The sequence below is a fragment of the Taudactylus pleione genome, unplaced genomic scaffold, assembly GCF_031769625.1.
Source record: "Taudactylus pleione unplaced genomic scaffold, aTauple2 ptg000019l, whole genome shotgun sequence".
NCBI classification, from domain to species: domain Eukaryota; kingdom Metazoa; phylum Chordata; class Amphibia; order Anura; family Myobatrachidae; genus Taudactylus; species Taudactylus pleione.
In genome coordinates, this window is record NW_028284421.1 from 40,101,607 (window position 1) to 40,126,407 (window position 24,801).

The 24,801-nt window shown below is 43.5% G+C and overlaps 1 protein-coding gene across 8 annotated transcripts in view; it reads right to left on the reverse strand.

Moving 5' to 3' along the window:
- The window catches only part of PPP6R2 (protein phosphatase 6 regulatory subunit 2), a 122,549-nt gene that overhangs the window by 67,945 nt on the left and 29,803 nt on the right, over window positions 1–24,801 (reverse strand). For all 8 annotated transcript variants that reach the window (XR_015869820.1, XR_015869819.1, XR_015869818.1 and 5 more), the window contains 9 exons: window positions 15,023–15,268; window positions 12,032–12,218; window positions 9,396–9,533; window positions 7,975–8,040; window positions 7,013–7,125; window positions 4,865–4,978; window positions 4,322–4,451; window positions 3,033–3,185; window positions 1,606–1,806 (listed from right to left, as the gene is read on the reverse strand). Coding sequence is in view for 4 of the 8 variants with exons in the window: in XM_088447364.1 (XP_088303490.1) it covers window positions 1,606–1,806; window positions 3,033–3,185; window positions 4,322–4,451; window positions 4,865–4,978; window positions 7,013–7,125; window positions 7,975–8,040; window positions 9,396–9,533; window positions 12,032–12,218; window positions 15,023–15,249 (1,329 nt within the window). In the remaining 4 variants the exon portion in view is untranslated. The remainder of the gene's footprint in view (window positions 1–1,605; window positions 1,807–3,032; window positions 3,186–4,321; window positions 4,452–4,864; window positions 4,979–7,012; window positions 7,126–7,974; window positions 8,041–9,395; window positions 9,534–12,031; window positions 12,219–15,022; window positions 15,269–24,801) is intronic.

The window sequence follows — 24,801 nt, forward strand, 5'->3', positions numbered from 1 at the left end:
AAAATAAACAATGAATCGCATAAAATCAGTTGTGAAGTTAGGAAAATACGATGTAAAGGTGCGTACACACGGACCGATATATCGTTACGATCTGGAGTTGATTCTAGGTGTGACATTTGCATTTGGAATCAGTTGCTGTCAACTCTCAATATGAGATCCAAAGAGCTGTCACTATCAGTGAAGCAAGCCATCATTAGGCTGAAAAATGAAAACAAACCCATCAGAGTGATTGCAAAAACATTAGGTGTGGCCAAATCAACTGTTTGGAACATTCTTAAAAAGAAAGAACGCACCGGAGAGCTCAGCAACACCAAAAGACCCGGAAGACCACGGAAAACAACTGTGGTGGATGACAAAAGAATTATTTCCCTGGTGAAGAAAAACCCCTTCACAACAGTTGGCCAAATCAAGAACACTCTCCAGGAGGTAGATCATGTATATGTGTCAAAGTCAACAATCAAGAGAAGACTTCACAAGAGTGAATATAGAGGGTTCACCACAAGATGCAAACCATTGGTGATCCACAAAAACAGGAAGACCAGATTAGAGTTTGCCAAACAACATCTAAAAAAGCCATTACAGTTCTGGAACAAAATCCTATTGACAGATGAGACAAAGATCAACTTGTACCAGAGTGATGGGAAGAGAAGAGATGGAAAGGAACTGCTCATGATCCAAAACATACCACCTCATCAGTGAAGCATGGTGGTGGTAGTGTCATGGTGTGGGCATGTATGGCTGCCAATGGAACTGGTTTCCTTGTATTTATTGATGATGTGACTGCTGACAAAAGCAGCAGAATGAATTCTGAAGTGTTTTGGGCAATATTATATGCTCATATTCAGTCAAATGCTTCAGAACTCATTGGACAGCGCTTCACAGTGCAGATGGACAATGACCCGAAGCATACTGCAAAAGCAACCAAAGAGTTTTTTAAGGCTAAAAGGTGGAATGTTATGCAATGGCCAAGTCAATCCCCTGACCTGAATCCGATTGAGCATGCATTTCACTTGATGAAGACAAAACTGAAGGGAAAATGCCCCAAGAACAAGCAGGAACTGAAGACATTTGCAGTAGAGGCCTGGCACAGCATCACCAGGGATGAAACCTAGTGTCTGGTGATGTCTATCCGTTCCAGACTTCAGGCTGTAATTGCCTGCAAAGGATTTTCAACAAAATATTAAAAAGTGAAAGTTAGATTTAGGATTGTTTAGTTTGTCCCATTACTTTTGGTCCCTTAAAAAGTGGGAGGCACATATAGAAACCGTTATAATTCCTACACGGTTCACCTGATTTGGATGTAATTACCCTCAAATTAAATCTGAAAGTCTGCAGTTAAATCACATCTTGTTTGCTTCATTTCAAAGCCATTGTGGTGGTGAATAGAGGACAAAATATGAAAAATCTGTCAATGTCCCAATATTTATGGACCTGACTGTATATATATGACTGGCAATGTAGGCGAAACTCAATATGGCTTAAGACAATGTTTTGCATCAGGATCAGGTTTTAGGTGCATGATTACAATTGTCCTTGTTAAGGTTGAAAACTATATAAAATAAAGAGACTGCCATATTTTAGAAATGAAACAACATTCAGACTTACATGTGTGATCATGAGATCCTCTTGCTCAGGTATACAAGCCTCTGAATTTTCTGTATTTTCATTAAGTGTCTCCTCCTTTGTTTTCTCTTCCATAGTTAATATGTGCTTTCCATCTTGTAAAGAGTGGGAGAGAATTGCTGCTATGCACAACTCAACCTGGATGTGCAGAAAGTTGTTCCAAGTATACCTAAAAAATAAGTCCTGCAGAAGCAGAAAAACAGAATTCATGTACCTACCCCTGAATGCTGTTCTTATGTGATGACAAGGGAGACAGAGAACGTTAGGTATGGGCCATGGCAACAGAAGGAATAACAGTAGATAAATAAATATAAAAAATCATAAGGTTGCGAGATCACCTAAGCCCTAACAGAGGGCAAGCGAGAACAAAAAAATCTAATAACATGTAGCATCAGCAGAATCAGGTTGTGGGAAGGGTCCCCATGTGATACATAATTTAATTTAACACATTTACCACTGAGGCTCTCCCACCCCTGTGCTAAGCCTATTTTGGCACTTTTTGGGCTGGTCATGTATTTTGTCACTAATTTGTTTATGTAGTACACATACAAGTTATATCGTGTGTGTTTTTTTTTTTTTTTCAGAAAACTTTGAATTTTCATAAAAGAGAGTGCTTATACCTTCTGACACAACAAAGATAATCTACCCTAAATGGCCAGTTAATAAATGCAAATGTATGTCAATTTTCTCTGAGCACCAGCAAGAAATACTTAGTGGTTCTTGCTTTGTACTCAATCCACCTTCCCAAAACAACAACGAGCCAGATCTACACTTATCACTGGGCTTAAAGGTTTACTGTAGTGTATGGTGCTATTATCTGATAATCTCATGTGATCACCAAACATTAATTACATCATTTGAAAGAAGGGGGCTGCCCTCTTTCAAATGAGAACATAAAATAAGTTATTGTCTTCTCATTATATGTGACAATACCAGATAATAATACCCTACACTGCAGAAAGCATTAAGTCGTCAAAGGATGGGGCTTCCATCTGGCTACAATAAGCTCAGGGGGTACCCTCATGGATTAGCATCAGCGCAAAAGAAACAGATTTACCATCAGATCTTGCAATATTGCCACCATCTTCAATCAAAGTAATAGAAAAAATTCAAATGAACAATTGTTTAAAATAAATTAACAATACACAAAAAAAGTAAATGAATCTACAGATGGATCCCCTCTTTTTACCATCCTGTTCTGCACCCAGGGTTTGTTGGAAAAAAGGTCCTACGTGGAGCTGTGCCCTGTGGATGGGTATCTACATATTTAAATGCCTAGTGTTCAAACTCATAAGGACAAGACTTCTATACTATGTTGCCTGTTTACTTCATGCAAAGCAAATAATCCCAAAATGATTCTATGCATATTTAGCAGAAAAACATTTGGGTCCTTTTTCAGACATGCTTACAAGTAAGAGATCCACGGTACGAAGTCTGCAGAGCTCCTGGTTAATACTGGGAGTATTGGCTTGCAGCAAGGCAGCGATGAGGCGTGTAGTGTGGAGACGGGCATTTCCTAATGGCTCTTCCAGAACTCCAATAGTGGTCAGAATTGATTCTTTCTGTATAAAAGAGACATCATGGACATCATTGGCAAGAGTAGTTTCCCAAGATGCAATTTGAGCTTTCAAAGCTATTGGGTTCCCCCCTATGTGTTAACACTTCCAGGCATTGCCTATTCTACCCAGTGTAATCCTATGTACAGCGCCTGAAATGGTTGCCTTACTTGGAACCTTCATGGATAGGATGAATAATGCCTGGAACTGATTACCCAAAATGGCTGCTGCGCCTTTGTGTTATGTGCATGGTTTCTATATTTTTTGAAAATGTAAACCTGTATTATGTTCATGCTATCTAGAAAGTGCCCTGAGTCCTCTTGAAAACACTATATAAATAAAATTATTTTTAGTTTTAAAGCTATAAACTGTATACAGCATTAAACAAAAAGAAAACTGTAAACCCTATATATCCAACAACTATTAACTGTGGATATTAAGCACAAATGTAAATCATTTTAAAATCTGTAATTTTATTTCTAAATCATAATAAGATAGCACTGTCACAAATCAGATCAACTACAGTATGTGCCAGAAAGCCTTGCAGGACCAACATCACAATATCAAATTATAGGACAATCTTAAATGACTGATGACATCTCTATAGCACATTTTGGTCAGGCTGCAAGTACATGTCTTATTGCTGCCAAACAGTAACCATATTATATAAACAAGCAATTTAATATGCACGTCTAATGAAAAATAAAGCATCTTATGTAGTTGTAAAGACTATATTTACTTTAAAACAATAATAGCAAGTAACCACATATTAAATGTATAATTTTGCACCTTTCCAAACCGTGCTGTAAACAGTTGTGGTGAGGACATCCGGTAATGACTGCTAATAGAGCTGGGACTGTAAATTAGCCAGTAAGGCAACATAAGGGGTCACATCCAATAGATACCGCAGAATGCGGCCTTGAAATCATGACAATCAGGTTAACCAGAAAGGCAATGTATTCAGCAAGAGCAAATGCTGAAATACTTAGTAATAGTTAGTGCATAATGATCTTTAGATGTGGTAGTTAATAATTACTAGTAATAGTTATAGGAAAGGGGGCGGAGTGCTCACAAATTATTATAGTGTGTAAAGCTAAGGTGTAGAAGTCTATTGCACAAATTACGGCACTAGTAAGATTTACCTTAGGAGGATGCTGGAGCAGGTGGTGAAAATCCTTCAGCCATGATTCTATGCCCTGAAGAATACTGCTGCTTACAGTAGGACCTGGCCTCTCATATCCCTGAGGAAGTGAATCCAGAAGAGGATCCACACTGTAGATAAGACAGACATTGAGACAGTGCTTTGGAAAACGAGTAAAACACTGAGATCGTGGCACAAAGCAGAGAATATACAAAATAAAAAAGGAGAAAGGAGTAATTTCGGAAGTAACATCTATTAAGGGAAAGAGAGAAGAGGCTGCATAGTTTCAGTTTCACTCAGGCTACCTCAAAGGGCGGGATAGAATATGAGTTGCTAAAGCTAGAGGTGCACAAGTTTTTTATTTTGTTATCAGACCTGAGAAACAATGTAATTTATTTAGGAATACTTCTGAATGCAGTTTGCTTGGGCTTGAAATCAGAATACTTGGAGGTCTGGTTGGTTTTGACAGCATTCACCATAGAACATCGTAGTCATGCAAAATATTAATACTTCATTACGGTACTAATTGGTGAACTGCTCATACCTTGGTCTTCTGGTCTCCAGTAATGTCAGCAAAATCTGAGTCCCACTCACAACACAGCTCTCAGTCTGCTCTCCATCGAACATGTTGTGCAAAAGTTGCTCTACACACTGTTGTCTGCAGGTATAAAATACACCATATTTCTGTAGAAGAAGTTTACCTACAAGGGCCCTCTCCTGAGTGCAGGTGATTGTACTGTCTGAACATACGTAATGTAAATATATCTCCTAGCATCACAATGTAAGTAAATCTGCTTCAACAACAGATGAACTGTAGTCTATTAACTTCAGAATATACAAAGCTTTCTGCTATAGGGCAACAAAATATAACCACTTCGTATATATTCGCACATATTAGAGTGGAATACACAATCATGTAGAGTAAAAACATACAATTACGTAGTGTAATAATACCAGGTGGAGTTCGGTTCAAAATATTATTTCTAAACTTGAAAATAAGTTTTGCTTTATTACAAGTATTGTGAGAATATATTTGCAACAGACATATTTAAAAAATTGGAAGCATTGTAACAAGTGTGAATGAAAGAGAGCAACTTAATGTCAATTCAATAGAATATCCCATCACTGCATTCAACTGGCATGCTTAATGCTGGGTACACACTAGACCAGTGGTTTTTAACTGTTGTGCCACGGCACACTAGTTTGCCGTGAGCGGTCATCAAGTGTGCCGCCAGATAAGTCTGCCAGTGCGCAGCCACTGCCAGTTTAACTTAGACCCCGGGCAGCGCTGGGCTCTTCCAGTTAGCTCAGAGACACTGCCCGGTCCCAGGGCCGTAGAAAGCCCTGCTGGGCCCAGGTGCACAGTGGGCGTGACCTAATCGCGGGAGACGTGGCCATGCCCCCTTGAGAAAATAGCCAAAAAACACTTTTGCAGCGCTGGGGAGGGGGGCGCTATTAGCCCCTCAGCCCGGCGCAAAGCCAGGGAGGCGCGACCAGTGTGATCGCTCCCCCCCACATGCATAGGAGACTGCTCATGGCTGCTGCTCAGCAGCCAGGAGCAGTCTCCCAATGCAGCTCAGCACACGCTGTGTGCTGGGCTGCTGTGAGGGAGAGAGAAGGGAGGGGGGGGCGGCGCCGGGCCACTCAGGTAGCCCGGGTATATAGTACCCGCTCGCCCCCTCTCAGCGCCCCTGCCTGGTCCGTGACCTATAAGACGTGGCGGTGGTGTAACAATTATAGGTCACGCTGTGTCGCCATCCTGCCCGCTCGCACTTACTTTTCTGCACTCTGCAGTAAGTGATTGAGTGTGACTGAGGCTATACACCACTGGCTGCTGGGTGCCGGTGGTATCCGTGGCTGAGGGACAGGGACGACTGGGAGCTCCTATCTCTGCTACCGTCAGGTCAGGTAAGTTTTGTGGGGAACTGGGGAAATAATTTAGTTTTATTAATTTTTTTCTGTGAGGGCCAATGCCTGATTTTTTTTCTGGGGGCCAATGTCTTTTTTTTTCCTGTGGCGGGCAATGTCAGATTTATTTTTCCTTTGGGGGCCTGTGTGTGTGTGTGTGTGTTTTTGCCACGGGGGACAGTGTGTGTATGTTCTTTTTCCAGTAGGGGACTTGGCAATTTTAAAATCGTGTTCGGTGTGCCGCGACTTGAAGCAGGTTGAAAATCACTGCACTAGACGATATGTACCTGGACGATATGGCGGTCGACATATCATATCCACGGTACACATCACAATGATGTAATGAAGGACGAAACAAACCCTTGTTCCGTTCATTGCCTTGCACGGTGCCGCATGATGATATCATCCGGTTGGCCGTGCAGCACGGAAGTGAGATGCCCACTGACAGCTTCTCAGATCCGGTGCCTGTATCTGAAGAAGTAGCATCGGATCAACATCGGGGACATGAAGCGGACAATCAAACATCTGATCAACCCTAAGGTTGTTCAGAATATCCATCACAACTAAACAGCTGAGGCCAGTGCATTTGCATTGAAAGACGCAGTTGCTGGCTTTGGCACTCCCCAAAAATGGCACTGAATTGCCCCCGTTTTCTTGAACACTCCCCCTCCCTACCTCCAAATGGTTACAGTGTGTCAATCACACTGCGAATAAGAGCAAGGTAACCCTTCCTTACAAGAAGAAAAAAGTTTATAAGTATAGGTATGAAGTGCCTAACACTCACGATTCAAGAGTTACCAACAAAGGATCAATCTCCAGTATCTCCTGCATCTGACTACACTGATCCCTGCTTAGCCGGATGAGATCACATAAAGTCTGGGATGCGTTAGAGTGTCTCTGAAAAATACAAGGAACAAAGAAAAAAAGTGAACTTGCCAAAACATAAAAATAACTGCAGCACTGTGCAGACAGCCAGACACCCTCATTCATGGCCAAGCAACCAGTTAGGCTACAGCTGGCTCTAAACTACAACTCTTGTAATGTTCAGGATGGACCAGTGACTGCATGAGGATTGTACTATGCTTTTGGCAACACAGCTTAGGTCTCATTCATCAGCATATAACAGTAAACTGAGCACAATAAAATAGAACTTATGACATGCAATTGCTTTAATGGAGAAAAAAAAATAAAACATGAGATGCTTAGTAACACGTACCTGCATATGCAAAAATGACAAAACCATTCTTGGGTTAATAATAAATTTGGCAAAGTCCAGGTGGACTAAACAATTTGATATAGTGGTTTGATAGGTTAATCTCTAAAGAAGATTTCTGCAGAAACACCAGCTCATTGATTTTCTGTCAGTATGAAGGGAGATACTGTATGAAGAGGCCACTTGTTTCACTAGCAGGATAACCAAAATCTAATTTCCTCATTACTATAGGCCAATATATATTTCTGGCTTTGACAGTGTGCTCTTTCACTTATTTAAGCTTGCAAATTAATACATATGCAGATAAATAAAGGAAATAAGGCTGGGCTTTATAGACAACATGAAATCACAGGCCTACATGGTGATCAGTGCCAAGAACAGTTTTGGTAAATTTCAGGCAAAACTCTGAGTGATCAAGGAATAATGTGTATAGACACAGGAGATGTTTGTGCCCAGATGGCAGCTCTGCTGTCCCAGCATTCTATACTGTTACACCAATAGACATGATGGCAGCTCACAGACAGGATACTTACATCCTCATCCTGACTGCAGTGGATGAGATCTATCAATCTTTGAATGAGCCTCTCTTCATTCAGCCACTGAAATAACAGACAGAAAAGTCTAACACTGTAGTACTATGATACATGACTGGTCCATACAAGTGCTTTATCTTCCACTAGAGAGGGTTGGACACAATGTAAAAAAACTGCAAGGGAGGCAGTGAGGCATACATATACCATGCTACATGAACACCAATGACCTATGCAGCATGTATGATAATAACACAAGACAATTGTGTCTAAATTATAGAGCTCTATTCATACTACTTGCCTGGCAGGTTGCATTCTTTATGGAGCTCAAAGACAGAAAGAATGTGCCACAATACTGCAACAATATTTTACACATTTAACATTTGTTATTACATTAAGTTAAATTGAAAGCTCAAAAACAGTGCTTCATTTATATGTGCAGACAGCTTTAATGTGTTCTTGTGCTATTCCCACAGGAATAGGGAGGAAATTCCAGAATGAAACGTGCAGACATAAAAGAGAACGCAAAAAAGTAACCATTTCTGAAACAAAAACATTACAAATAGATAATATTTTTTTTTTAAAATGATACATTATGACTTGGACATCCTGTGGATATCTGGGGCATCAAACTCCTGACAAGACACTAGGACAGCACCATCCGTGTAGTAATAGGGAAGTTCGTTTACTAGATATGGATATAATTTGATAAACTAAGTATACCAAAATACAATAAGGGACAGCTTCTAGTAGTGAGTATAGCTAATCCTAACCCTCCCCATAGTGCCTAACCCTAACCTCCCCTTCCATAGCCTAACTCAAACCCTCCCCTAGTGCCTTATCCTAATGATGTAAAGCATACAGGCATTGGACTCTGGTGCAGTGGAAATCTGTTCTCTTAAGCTATGAGTCACGTTTCACCATCTGGTAGTGTGAAGGATGAATGTGGGTTTGGTGATGCCAGGAGAACACTTTCTGACCAAAAGCCTACTGCCAACTGTAAAGGAGGAATAATAGTCTGGAGCTGTTTTTTAAGTTTTGCCCGTGGCTCTTTAGCTCCAGTGAAAGGAAACTTTAATGCTACAGCATACCTTGATATTAGAAAACTGTGTGCTTCCAACTATGTGGTAAGTTTTGAGGGCGTTCTTTCCTGTTTCAGCATAACCATGCTGCGTAGAAGGGGAGGGCCATCAAAAATGGTTTGCCCATCATGACTGGACTAACCTCAACCCCATAGAACATCTTTGGAAGAATTGTAATGCCGAATGTGAGCCAGAGATTACCATCGCCCCAACATTAGTTCCTGATCTCCTGTCCCAATACTCCCTTAACACTGTCTGGGAAAAATGAATTATCTGTGCTACCCAACATAACTTTATGTCTTGGTCAGTAGCTGGATAAAACATGCATTTGATAGTGCTCACGTTTAGCACTTCTTGTCTCAGCGGAGCTGGCTCTACACAACTGATGAGACGAAGCAGTAAGTCCATCATAGCCGAAGTACCAATGTGTTTCAGCACCAGCATTAGGAACTTTTCCTTCTTCCTCAGAAACCCAATGACCTACAACAAGCAAAGGTAATTGATAACATAGAAATTACATTCCGTGGCTAAAGGAATCAATATAGTACATACGATAGATAAGGTTATACTAAAAGCCCAGATTGTGAGGTACATTGAGCCGGTATATTTATTATATGTTATGTATAAAATTGTAATGTATATTTAAAAGATCAATGTTTTTATGGAAAGCAAAATATCTTATAAATAGGGCCAATTGTATCTATAGGCTTGGGGATCTCAAGTGAAACACCCAAAATACATCTTCAGTTGAGCATTGCTCTATTTAATTGAATGAATATACAGATGTGTACTTACACATCTTTACTGCAGTCGCGCTATAAAGCACCTCTCGGATCGCCAGGTCCTGTGAGACACTGCTGGCGCCGGACGTCTTTTTTGCCGAAAATGTGTCAAAGTTGCGAAGCGACTAGGAAGCACCAGCAGACTGTGCCGACACTTGTATATTTGTGTGCGACTGAGTCCCTGAATCTGTATATGAAGTGCTACGATGTAGCGGCAGCGACTCTTTTAATACCAAGTTCAGTTGCGGTTCATATACAAACTTAGGTGAACACAGAAATACAAGAGTTGCATATCAAATTAATGAGCAGAGTCTTCTGGTGCGTCCTAGTAGCATCGCATGGTGACTTAGAAGCATTTTCAGCAAAACCACCCCCCAACACTAACAGAATAGCACGGGACCTGACGGCTCACTCACGACTGACAAGTCACACTGCATGGCGTATTGAGGCTAGATGTATGAGAACACATCTGTAGAACAGTGCATGTTAATGGGTAAAACACACAGCATACTGCACTGGGCATATGCTCTAGGGAATATCTATACACGGAACACAAATATAAAAACTCGATCATGAAGTACGTGATCACAGAATAGAAAGAACCATGTCGTCATTCTGAACGTCGACATAAATGACTTTATACACTGATCTGAACTGTTTTAATACAGATCTGATAATTTATTAGACTTATTATGCAAGCCATTTACAGATTTCTAAATTCATTTACAAGCATTTATATGCCTAAAATACATAGAAGTATTAATGTATGTTTTATTTGCGAACACAAATGTATCCTATATCTAATTTGCTCTAATAGCTACCAGGGTCTTAGTTATTTTTGTTTATAAAAATAAGAATCACTGTTAATAAACAGTAAACATACTGTGGTATAATGCTGGCCATGCACGCTACAATTATCGGGGCGATCCGCCTGATATCGGCGGATCACCCCGATAATTGTAGCGTGTGTGCGGGCCACCGAGGGTTAAATATTGCTCGGTCGGGCATGCAGGATTGTCCAGCATGCCCGTCCGATGCGATATTTACCCGGTAACTGTCGGCCGCATTGGGCAGTGTATGCCCAGCGCGGCCGACAGACAGACATTTCCTGTGTTCCTTCCTTCGGAAGGAGCAGGGAAATGTCTCCTCCCCGGGGGCGGAGCGCGGATGTCGAGCTATACACTGTGAGATTTCTCTCACAGTGTATGCCGGCGACATCTGTGGCTGGCAGCCGGCCAGATAAAATGTCTGTCGGTCTGACAGACATTTTATCTGGCTGTGTATGCCCAGCATTAGAATCGTAAAAATGGAGCTAGGATAAAAGCGGATTGAATGAATAGTTTAATACAGAGGTGCGTTTGTCACAACAGTCTTTCCTCATTAGTTCTACAGAATCCTCTTCTCACTGCTGAGAACCCCACTGATCACTATGTAACTCTCACACTGTGGCTTCCCCTTGCCTCCATTCCCTTCCTGATAATCAGCCCTGTCCTCGCTTACACAATCACACAAACTAAAAGGTCATTGCCTCCCACTACATCAACATATTCATCTCCTAAAATAAGAGTCTATAATGCTGTTATCGGTAGTATTCTCTGATTGTAAGTGCATGAGTATTGAAGAATGTTAACAAATTCACTTTAAAATTAATTAAAAAAACAACAATGCAAGTAAATATCGTACTCAAGGGCCCTGATTCAGAGCCGGACGCTCTGACAGAGCGCTCGCTCTGAATCAGGGCCGGCCTTCTTGTTTTTTAGAGCGGCCTCCTGGCCGCTCGCATAGCTGTGGGTGACCACCCACAGCTATAGCGAGTGGCCAGGAAGATGGTCGCGATGGTCAAGACCATCGGGCTTGCGACGAGACTCTTGTGGTAGGGTCTCATTGCCGCAAGCCCCAGAGAGATTTTGGCTCTCACAGAGGCAGCCCTCCGTTTGGGCAGCCACTCCCCCGGCCCGCCCACCAAAGGGACAGCACGCCCCCTTTGATACGAGACCCGGAGCGACGGTTTGCCTGTCGCTATCAAGGTCTCGCGCATGCGCATGACGGAGCTGGCTCCGTCGTGCGCATGCGCCACGCATAGCGCTCGCGAGCGGGTCTGAATCAGGCCCTCAGTTTAGTGTGCACTCTAATATTTACATATCTGGAACATAATTATATTTTAGCAGTGGTAGACATAAACAGAGCCAGTCTTACTTGTTCAGTTTTCCTCGCGATCAGGTAGCCGATAGTTTTGCTGAAAAAGCTGGCCAGCAGCGGGTTTAGGGGCGGCTCTTGTCGTAGGAAGTCATACAGGATGTTCAAGAGATGCTCGTCCTCACCTAACTTGTCATTGATCTGTGGCACGTCACATGTGAGAAGTTCACAGGCTATGTTAGGGTACCTGGTGTAAAATTTATACAATTAGTTAATAATAATTAAGAAAACATTCACTTAACATACTCAGCCCAATCTAGAAATAAACATTTTTTTTGGTTTGATTTTTTTTCTGGACAGAATTATTATTTTTTTTTAAGCACCGTCTAGTAAGAGGTAGTAGATTTATTTAGCACGGAGATAAACCTACCCCATCTTCCTTAGAAGTTCTATAGGCATTATGGGTTATGAAAAAAATCATATAAGCTTCTCCACAAATGGTATGAAGTTCCCTCCAAGATGTATATAAAAAAAAAAGAATACCAGTACATCATATAGATTTAGGAGAGGCTGCCCATCTCCAGGTTCTTTCCCTCATATCTAGTGGGAATGTCCCAAGTTATTAATCAGAGCTTTCATAATCTCAATACTCCAAGTAGATGTCTCGCTCTATCCAAAATATAATACCCTCAGCATTCTATCATCAAAACAAACTAATATGGTATATTATCTCCAGCACCCTCTGTCAGTTAGAGGCTGACTGGAAATGCCCTTTGGCCCCTACTCGCCAGTAGTCAACATAATCTGGAACATGTATAAAATGGAGTGCATGACCAGTATCATCAATAACTCATCCATATCTTTCTGTAAAATATGGGATCTCTAAGCCACTCACTTTAACGTGAGGCTACCCTCTACATATAGTTGTGACAAATTCACATACAATGTTATCTGTTTTCCTAGAGAGTCTTCTTGGACCACCCCTCCCCAATTACCAGCACAAGTTACCCGGCATGTATCCCTCTTCTCAACTGGTACTGAGACTGTGCATCCACAATTACTGTATTACAAACATATGGTCATCATGAAGTGCAATGGAATGCTGATGTATGGTTACCAAAAGTTGATTAACAGTTAGACATATGGGGGGGCGATTCAATTCAACGCGAATTGAATAGCGCCAGGAGCGAGCTCCCAGAGCTATTCAATTCAGTGCGCTGTGTGGTCGGAGAATGCCGGTTATTGCGGTCATCGCGCCTTAACAAGGGTGTTAAGGCACGGTAACCGGCATTCTCTGACCAAAGTGCCGGGCGCACGGCTGTTAGCGCCGCGCTATGCAGAAAAACACCCGGCACTTTGGTCGGATTTCTCTTCGCATCCCCACGGGGTGCGAGAAGAAATCCTTAGCTCGCCCAAACAGCGCGATGTACTGAATAGCTGCGGGAGTCCCTCCCGTCACTATTCAATAGCGCTTTGAATTGAATTCCCCCCCTGGATTGCCACAAATCTGACCTGTGCTCAAACACAGTGGAAATTTTTTTATTTTGAATAAAGTCAAAATCCATATAATGTCAAGACTGATTCATAAGTGATCAGGAGGGAGATATGAGGAATATAAAATGTTAATGCCATAAGGCATATAACGCAACTAAGATGCACCAAGTGGCATTTGAGTGTTTAAAGACGCTGAAAGTGGACATTTTCGTCCTTGCACATTCAGACGCATGGCTGTACACCAGGGACAGGCTTGTAGCAGTACTTGCATAAAAGTTGCACATGTGCAACTGCCAAAAATACCGCAGATTTTATATATGTAATTTCATGGAAGACATATATTGGCCTTGTTGATCAATGAGAAGGTCATTGATTACAGCAAAGATCTTGATTCCCTTCCTTTTGGAGAGCGTATGATGCAACTTGATATCTTCTACAGAGCAAACTCCCCTCCTAGAATGTAATACTTTTCTTGCTGATTTGTCAAATTTCACAAGTCTTATGGACATTACCATCGACTGTGTTCTAAAACCAAACATAACTTTATGAAACACTAGTTTATACGCTTAAGTCCATCGCTTGAAAGTGCCTCAGTCCTACAGTTGAATTGTGGTGGAACAAGTGGATGGCAGAAAAAAAAAAAAAAAGCAAAACCTCAGTCATAAAAGGTGAATCTGTCTCTGCATACATAGAGGGTGACAAAAAAAAAAGTTCACAGTGTATCAGGCTTGGTTAGAATCTCTCCCTTATTTGGTATCACAGACCTCATATCAATATTTCTCCCCTTACATATCCGACTCTTTCTTAGTACATTAAGTGCTCCTTCTGTCATCTATTTGCTTCATTGAAAACGTTGCTTCTCTTATAACTGTATTGGTCACAACATTGCACCTCTGTGAAACACCCTCATCTGCTGTGAGTCTCAAGAAGCACTATCACTGGGCTTTCATCCAATTGGCTTATTAGTCTTCCATTTGTTTTTTTGAACTAAAGACAATGAATACTCTCATGTCATTTAATCCACAGAAAGCACATAATGTGGTAGTATGTGCAAAATGTACATTTTCTATTTAAACAAATATAGTAATTAAGGCACAATACATCATGTATCAGATCTTTTTTTTTTTAAGTTTGAAATACTGTAACGTAAAGTTAGATTAGAAATAGCTGGTAACGAAAACCAAAAAATGTTATACAATATAACAACAGTATCTAAAATCACAGCTAACAAAAAGAAAAAGAAAGAGGTTTAAATAACAAGGCTCTAATGGAAAACAAACTATGGACAGAAACAAATCTAATGAACATGAAAGTCCATAGTAAATGGAGGAGAAGAAAGCAACACATTAACAGATATCTGGTCATTAGAAATTATTTCAGAAAGGAATGAAGGATTTAATAAATCATATGAATTGCGCAGATCCTACTTAGCCCTAATCACAGTTTATACAGCATAATGTGAGTTGTAATAGAACTGCTTTTGAAAAATGTTTCAGGAAGTTCACGATCAGTCAATCTATGGACAGAAATTAAGTTTTATTACTGGACTTTACTCACTTGAAGCGGACTTTCTCCTCCATGTCTGCAGGAGGTTTCTGTGTGATCAGCTGTACAAGCTGCTCCATGCACTGCGGCTGACACAGGAAGTCCAGCAGCCGCTGGTTCTGAGCCTTACACTCCTGGAGCAGGTCATCTTCATCCATTAGTTCCAGCAGGGTGACATCCTCCTTTTCCAGGAGCTTGTCCACATGTGACGTTGTGTTCAGGTCAAACTTCCAGAACATGGTGACAACGTGCTCCTGACTGTTAGAAAAGAGTTAAGAAAATGTGAGAACTGAGAAAAACTAATTTTGTTGACGAGACAAATATCAGTGAATATTGTTCTCAAACATTCCAGGAACATCACGGATGTGTGCTTAAATAATCTATCAACCCCCAGGCATCTTAGATTACTCATAATTCACGCAATATGAGGCATACATGTATTTGTAAAATTCTGATAATGATGTCTGCATTACTTAAAACAATGTTGGGCCGCATGCAGCTGGCCAAACTTGACCTAAGTTCTTTCCGCCTTTATGTTCCAATGGCCCTAGCTCTTATTCTCTGCTTTATGTCCTGCTAAGAAGAACTGTCCCCAGCTTTTGTAGAATAAGAGGTGAAGCAGTGGGCCATACAGCAGAGAATAAGATTGAAGTTGATCTTCTTTGGATGGAAAAGGACATTTCCACATCACCTGACCTCGCCTCGTCCGCACAACACAGAGTACCGTCATGCAGTACCAGCAGCACACCTGAGATCACAGGGAACCCGCAGTCTGCACCATGTGGTCTCCCTCCTCCCTCCATGTGTAATAGCTGCATGAATCCTTACTTTACCATTTACTACAGCAAAGTAAGGGATTTTTAGGCAGGCTATTTACGCCCCAGAGCGCTGCAAAGTTTTTGTCTATTTTTGTTCCACTTACACAGGTGAACAGACATTATCTTTCATGTGGTACCTTAAAAACAACAGGATTACAAATGGAAATCTCCACGCAGTGCCTGTTCTAGCTGTGTACCTAAGTTTTAAAGGCGGACGGAAAGTCTGATCACCCAGTAGTCAGTTTTGTTTGCTATAGCTTGATTTATTCTTTTTTAAAATGTCTACTTATTACTATTTTTTACTGGCGTTATGTTTTCTTAATTGATTGCATTGTTTAAAAATTATTACTGTGATAGAGGGTAATGTGACCATTTTGAAGTTTAGGGGCCTCATATGTGACCATGGAAGCATATTAGACTGCCCACAACTCATTGCTTATAAACCTTTTCTTACAAAAACAAGTGAGATGCTGAATAAGGAGTTATTTAAGTATAAGCTGAACTTAATTTAACACAGAAATGATTGCTGTTTCTAATGCAGGAAAGTCTAAACGTAGGTACAGTACACACTATGGAAAAAAAGAGTGGCTGGGCTGCACATCCTAATATTAAACATGATAATAGGTGCTACCATGCTGAGACCTGTAGTTCCACAGCAGAAAAAAAAGGGGGGAGGAGCAGGTGCACACTATAAGCACTAAAGGTGCATACACATGTAACGATTTTGTAACCAACGATTTTCTGTCAGATTTTCCCTTGAAAAAGTGAACGATTTTTGAAGTGTAATGAACAAAAATGTTCCTTCCCTTAATGAAAATCGTTATGTTGGACAGTCTGAAATGGACGATGAACAATAACTACAAATGGGAGCACGCTTGAACGATTATCGTTCATCGTTATAACTCAGAAACTGAAGTCTTTTTTACACGATTGAACGATAACGACGTCGTTCACAACAAATCGTTCAAAAAATCATAACGTGTATATTCACCATTGGAATTCTAGTGATCAAAAAGTCTATAATAAACTATATTAACTATATTAAACTATATAATAAAAAGTCTATAATAAACCTTACTTTTAAAACATGGTTTTAAAAGTAAGGTTTCTTAGTACATGTTTGGCCAAAGATGTTTGCCCACCTACCACATCACAATGAACCTTATTACATGTGGGTCCCTAACATTCCTAATACTGACACACTAATTAATTTATCTAGGACTTACCTATCATAGGGCCAATTAGATGTGTGTACTGCAATGCAAGGACCCATACCAATTAAAATCATCTGGGGCACATCTGGACCTTAAATACACACATAAGAAAAAGGAGGGGCTGGGCTATACATCCTAATATTAAACATGAGAATAGGTGCTACCATGCTGAGACCTGTAGTTGTACAGCAGAAAAGAAAGGGGGAGAGGAGCAGGTGCACACTATAAGCACTAAGAATTCTAGTGATCAAAAAGTCTATAATAAACTGCAACAATTAACATGGTTTTAAAGTGCTTATAGTGTGCACCTGCTCCTCCCCCCTTTCTTTTGTACAGTACACACTATGTACTAAGCGGGCCAATAAGTCACTTTTCAGCTCTTGGTCCAATAATATCAGAGTAGACAGCACCCATAATCAGTCCAAAACCAGTTGAATCAGATGATTGGATCTGACCTGCTGCTAAACATTTCTCCAAAACAAAGAGCCAATATCACATTTTGTAATGTGTATGTATTTCTAATCACCTATCTGACATTTCTGTGATAGTTCATTTAAAAATATCTCCTTTGCGGGTGCAAGTAAAAGATAAACGTTTGGATCAGAATTATAAATCGCATGAAAATAGGATGTTCAAGATTTTTTCATCATTCAAAAAATCTTCCAATGAATAAAATTGATATGGTGTGTACCTATCTTAACCTTAGTGTTAGGAAACATGCATCTCTCTGATTGTTTAATTGTCTGACTGCCCCATGAAATAGAACATCTGCATTTATCATCAATTTCAAGCACTACTTTCACATTCTAAACCCCAGTATATGAATGGCAAGCCCATTTCTTCATTGTTCAGGACTAGCTATTAGAGATTATTATTATTAAACTTTATAGGTCGCCACAAGTGGTCCACAGCTCCATACCTAGGGCAAAACAATAAGACCTCTTTTACTCCACAGCTAAAACCCATGTTACTGCTAGGTGTAAAAGGGGCCAGGGTTGGACTTCAGAGTCCAGTGACCCAGTAATCCAACCCAGGTAGTTTGTAGGGTTTAACACGGGAACGACCCGTGTAACCCTGCAGTGTCCCGTTTACAGGATGGTGATTTCTGGATTTTCCGGCACTTGGAGTTAATGTCATCTCCAAGCGTTGGCACACCAGTTCCACTACACCCCTGTGCAGTGTGATTGGTGCCGACCCGGGAATAACCCAGGTTGGTACCGTCGTCAGAAAGGGAGCTGCCCCGGTCTGACCCAGTTTGGAACCATGTTCCAAATACCGGGTCAGATGGATGAATTTAGTGTAAAAGTAGTATAAGACAGTACAGGATAAAACAGTACAATACAGTAAACAAGTAAGAAATAGCACAACAAAATCTCAATGCAGCCACTGATACAAGGGATGAAATGGAAATATTCAGCGTAAGCTGATACCTGTAGCCATTAGCATGGGTACAAATAACAGGTCTAGGTCATCTGAAGAAACAAAAACAGAGGAGTCGATTCCAGGGACAGAGAACCCCAGGAGGAGGTGTAGAGTGTATAGCAGGTGTGCAAGTAGGTAATAAGAACGGGAGGGAGGAGGGCCCTGCTCATGGAGCTTACAGCCTAAAGAAAAGGAGGAGGCAAACTAAAGACATAAGGAGTGAGCCAGTGTAAGGGGAGCTAAGGGAATACCGCTTCAGTGCTTCTTACATCTCCCCCCATGGCTATTAAATATTTTTGTTTTCATCTGTTCCTTGGTATGTATTCACTTTAAGGGGCATATTTATCAAAGCTTGATGAGAGATAAAATTGTGAGATATAAATCACCAACCAATCAGCTTCTAACTTACATTGTATAGGCTGTGTTTGAAAAATTACAGTTAGGAGCTGATTGGTTAATACTTTTTCTCTCACAATTTTATCTCTCGTGAAGCTTTGATACATAGGCCCCTAAAAGGTAGTTCAAACATGTAATGTAAAGATGTATTCAGTGTGTGCTCTCTATTTCTCAATAAATAATATTCTGTTGAGAAGACTTGGAAAAAGGAATTGAGAAAATAAAATGTATTCACTTATGGTAAATCTTTTTATCCTAACTCAATGGGGTACAAAGCAATTTCTGTACAATGAACTAAAAGGTATTATTGCTCCCATTTGGCACCCATGTGAAGTGTGATTTCCATAACTCTGGCATGCTTACTTGTCCCCTTGGGAAAAACTGTTCTCTGCTTCCTTTAGTTCAAAAGGATTTCAGGAAGCAGCTGGTTGATGACAACTGCTGCTAGACATTCATGTCTACTCCCTTCAACTACCATGTCCATTCTGTCCCATTTGCTCCTACCCTCTCATCACTCAAGAATGCAAGATCTTATGTTCCTAGTTACCTTAAAGCAGGCCATACACTGTGCGATAAAGCAGCCGATCCGACGGATTGATATGATTTGGCTGCTATATCGCACCATGTATGGGCATGATGGAGAGAGAGCGCACCCGTGGGGTCGTACATCGCACCAGGGCCAGCTCTAGGGGTGTTCAAACTGAGCGGTCGCACAGGGGCGCCACCCATAGAGGACGCACCCCTCCCCAACATCCCGATTGGGCCCGTGGGTGGTTAAATCGGGAGGTTGGGGACCCCCCACTGCCGCAGCTGTGCGGCGGTGCCGGACCCTGGAGACTCTGAATGGATGCTGCGCGCAAGCGCACGGCATCCATTCAGTGACGGGAGAGGGCTGGGGGAAGCCCAGCTAGTGAGGCTCCCCCCAGCCTGACGTTATTTGGAGGTGGACACGCCTACTAATAATGTCACATAGGGGTGTGGCCTATGGTAATTAGGCCACACCCCCATTTTCGGTCCCTGCATTGCACCCCCTGATCTTGCTGCAGGATCAGTCGATCAGGGGATGCGATGTGCGATCCTACGCAGCGCTATGTATGCTATGTCGCACTATGGAATTTTTGATGTTGAATGAACAAATAATAACAATGATGATGCTTTGGGGCTAAGCTACTCAAGTACAAGGCAGAGCAAGATGAGAACAGAAGTCCTCATTCTTCAATGCTACATTTACCCATGCCCTGTCAAGCAGGGTCACTTTGCATACTGTATATAGCAAATAAAAGAAAAAGAAGGAATCTAAAACTGAACAGGTAAACCTTGTTAGGCCAAGCCCCAAAAGGTCCATTACAGGTGTGTTTCACCTATTGGATTTGGAGAAACTGATTTAACTAATTTACTAAATCCATTTTTCTCTGAGGGTATAGTACATCACTCTGTAGATGTCACAGTGTCTTTACATAGGGAGGGACAGTAAGACCACTCTCTGAAGCACTGTCCTATTAGAGGGTGTCATTACTAATGCAACAATATTTCCTTGGAATCTTAAGAATGTATACTTAGTCCCCCTGTTTATTTTTTAAATTAGTGCTGGCCAGTAGCAGATTAACCATCAATAGTCGATGGTTTTAAATCATCCAGAGAAACAATCGACAGCTGAACAAGACATGCCCCCCTCCATCACACAAGCGCAGACTGCGACTGCTGTCCGACATCTGACCTCCACGGCCGATGATCACGATTGTTAAGCATCATGAATTGCAGACCTGGAAACAAAGGGTGGAGAGGGTCCTGCTCATAAGAGAGTTTACAGTATATTCTGATTAGAAGAGGGCACAGCAGAAACACACAATGGAGATTGGGACAGTTGTGAGGGAGCATAAGTGTGGTTAGTATACTGTAGGTTTGAAGTAGGAAATTCTATAATAAATAGATACTTATAGGTATATATACTAAAGATACTATAGGTCAGTATAATATGAGATATGGTAAGAACTTACCCTTGTTACCTCTATTTCTACGAAGTCCATAGGGTTCCACAGGATACCTTGGGGTATAGGTGTGACGTCAGTCATAGGGCACCAAAGAGTTAAGCTTTCAGCCTCCCAGGATGCACTAGGTCCCCCTCCTATACCCCGCCCCCGAGCCAAGGCATCTCAGTTAGTTACCAAGCCATAGGCCGGAGGAGGAGAAGGAAGAGAGAGAACAGAGATCTGGACACATACAAGAATCACATTCTCACCAGAGGGAGACGGAAAACCGGTGACCAGAGCAAAGCCCATCTGCAGCACAGGTGCGACAGGGCGGGAGTCCTGTGGAACCCTATGGACTTCGTAGAAATAGAGATAACAAGGGTAAGTTCTTACCATATCTCATATTTTCTACTTCAGGGTCCATAGGGTATCCACAGGATACCTTGGGGATGTCCCAAAGCAGTATCCTTTAAGGGTGGGGACACTCCTGTGCAGAAAGGAGAATCCGCCACCCGAAGGAAGCATCCTGAGAGGCGAAGGTGTCAAACCTGTAATACCTCACGAAGGTATGGACAGAGGACCACGTAGCAGCCTTGCAGATCTGGACTGCAGAGGCACCATGTCGAGCTGCCCACGAAGGACCCACAGACCTAGTGGAATGAGCCTTCACAGAAAGAGGAACCGGCAGGCCTTCATGAAGATAAGTTTCAGAAATAGCCATACGGATCCAGGCTGCCAAAGTTTGCTTTGAAGCAGGCCAACCCTTTTTACGGAAGCCATAGAGGACAAACAAAGCGTCCGACTTCCTAAACGAAGAAGTGCGGTCAACATAAGTCCTTAAGGCCCGCACAACATCCAAAGAGGCCTCACCCACGGAAAGACCCGGTGAGTTAAAGGCCGGAACAACGATTTCCTCGTTAACATGAAACTGGGAAACAACTTTGGGAAGAAACTCGGGCCGAGTGCGGAGCACTGCCCTGTTCCCATGAAAAATCAAGAAAGGGGGTCTACAAGAAAGAGCCCCTAACTCAGAAACACGTCTGGCCGAAGCAATAGCCAGAAGGAAAACAGTCTTAGCTGTTAGCCATTTAAGATCCACTGAGCCCAGTGGTTCAAACGGCGGTCCTTGGAGAGCCCTCAGGACCACAGCCAAATCCCAAGGCGCCACAGGTGGAACAAAGGGCGGCTGAATGCGGACAACACCTTGCATAAAGGTGCGCACATCCGGGATTGTAGCAATCCTACGGTGAAACCAAACAGACAGGGCCGAAACCTGTACCTTCAAAGAAGCAAGGCGAAGCCCATGATCTAGTCCCGCTTGTAGGAAGGCGAGAATCCGAGACAGACGAAACTCCCGCGGTGCATAACCTCTCGGTCGACACCACTGGAAGAACGTATGCCACACGCGATGGTATATCCTCGCGGAAGACGGTTTCCGAGCTCGCAACATGGTACGCACCACAGAGCTGGAAAACCCCCGGGACCTCAGCATGGCCGTCTCAACAGCCACGCCGTCAAAGACAGCCGAGTCAGGTCCGGGTGAAGACAAGGACCCTGAGACAGAAGGTCCGGTCGTAGCGGCAACCGCAGAGGACTGTCCACGGACAGACCCTGAAGGTCTGAGAACCAGTGCCGTCTGGGCCACGCGGGAGCTATCAACAGGAGCGTCCCTCCTTCCTGTTTGAATTTCCGGATTACCCGTGGAAGAAGGGAGACCGGAGGGAACAGGTATGCGAACCGGAACGTCCACCGGACGGACAGAGCATCCACCAGAGACGCCCCTTCGTCTCTTGTGCGAGACCCGTACACCGGCAACTTGTTGTTGTGCCGGGACGCCATGAGGTTGATCTCTGGAAGACCGCACCTGTCCACCAGCAGTTGAAAAACGTCCGGGTGCAGGGACCATTCCCCCGGATGAACGTCCTGGCGACTTAGAAAGTCCGCCTCCCAATTTAGCACTCCCGGGATGAAGACCGCTGATATGGCCGGAAGATTGCGCTCCGCCCAAACCAGGATCCGAGAGACCTCTACGAGAGCCGCCCGACTGCGGGTTCCTCCTTGCCTGTTTATGTAGGCCACGGTGGTAGCGTTGTCCGACTGGACCTGTACCGGGTGACCCTGGAGAAACCGATGTGCCTGCTGGAGAGCATTGAAGACCGCACGGATTTCCAAGATATTTATGGGAAGCTCCGCTTCTGTCGGCGTCCACCTGCCCTGGAACAAGTGTGGACCCAAAACCGCTCCCCAGTCCCGAAGACTGGCGTCAGTTGTCAACAGGACCCAATTTGGAACCCAGAACGGACGTCCCTTGTTGAGGTGGGTCGTCTGTAACCACCAAGCAAGGGACAGGCGAACCTCCGGGGTGAGCACAATCGTCTGGGACTTCAAAGACTGAGTCAACCCGTTCCACTTGGACAGGATCAGGTGCTGCAGAGGTCTGGAGTGAAACTGGGCGTATTCCACCATGTCGAACACAGACACCATGGAGCCCAGTAACCTCATCGCCGAGTGTAGGGACACCCGGCGGCTGTGCAGACAACTGCGCACCCTTGACTGTAAAGCAGAGATCTTGTCCTCCGTCACGAAGATCCTTTGCTGTCCCGAGTCCAATAAGGCTCCAAGATGCAGAATCCTCCGAGACGGGATTAGAGTGGACTTCTGCCAGTTGATTAGTCAGCCGTGCCGTTGCAGCAGTGCAATGGTCAGGTCCAAGTGGCGTAACAGGAGCTCTGGAGATCCTGCCACCAATAACAGGTCGTCCAAGTACGGCAACATGCGGACTCCCTGCAGCCGCAGAGAAGCCGCCATGACCGCCATCACCTTGGTGAAAACCCGTGGTGCTGTCGCCAGGCCAAAAGGTAACGCCCGAAACTGGAAGTGGTCGCTGCGGATTGCAAACCTGAGGAACTGTTGATGGCGCAAAAGAATAGGGACATGCAGGTAAGCGTCCTGTATGTCCAATGACACCATGTAGTCCCCAGGTTCCAGCGCCAGAATGATGGACCGTAGGGTCTCCATCCGAAACTTCGGTACCCGCAAAGACGTGGTGAGTGCTTTGAGGTTGAGAATCGGACGATACGACCCATTGGGTTTCTGTACCAAAAAAAGATTTGAATAGAAACCCTGGCCCCTCTGGGAGAATGGAACAGGCACTATAACTCCAGCCTGGAGCATAGTGTGCAATACCTTCCGCAGCTCCGTAGCCTTGTTCCGGTCTGATGGTAGACCCGTGGTGAAGAATCGAGCCGGGGGTCTGTGCCGGAAGGAGAGGGCGTACCCGTGGGAGACCATCTCCAGAACCCAAGTGTCTGTCGTAGTGGTCGACCAACACTGGGCGAACTGCAGCAGGCGGCCTCCCACCCTGGGATCCCCCAAAGGGAGGCCCGGACCGTCAGGCCGCAGGCTTGTCATCTGGCTAGGGGGCCGGACGTCTGCTACTCCATGCCTGCTTCCGGGGCTTGACCGATTTCTTAGGGCCAGCCTGTCGAGGAAACGACTGTGGTTTGGGCCTGCCCTGGGCCCTAGATGACCGAAAGGACGATGGTCCAGAACCAGAAGGAGCAGCGGCCGACGGGAGACAAGCCGATTTGGCTGCCGCCAGCATGGCCACAATCTTATCCAGATCCGGACCGAAGAGAACTTCTCCGGTAAACGGCAACGCCTCCAGACCCTTTTTGGAATCTGCGTCCGCCTTCCAGGATCGCAGTCACAAGGTGCGACGAGCAGCTACCGCTGCTGAAGAAATCCTAGACACCAGAGTACTAATGTCTAGGGCCGCCTCGTTGATATAGGTGGCCGAATCACGGAGATTGCCAATCAACTCCGCCTGTTCGGCCGGACAGTCGGAATCAAAAGAAGCCTCTAATGAATCCGCCCAGCGCTCCATCGCTCTGGCAACCCAGCAAATGGCCATAGCCGGCCGTGCTGCCCCCCCCGCAAGGGAATAAGCGGACTTCAGGCAGATCTCCACC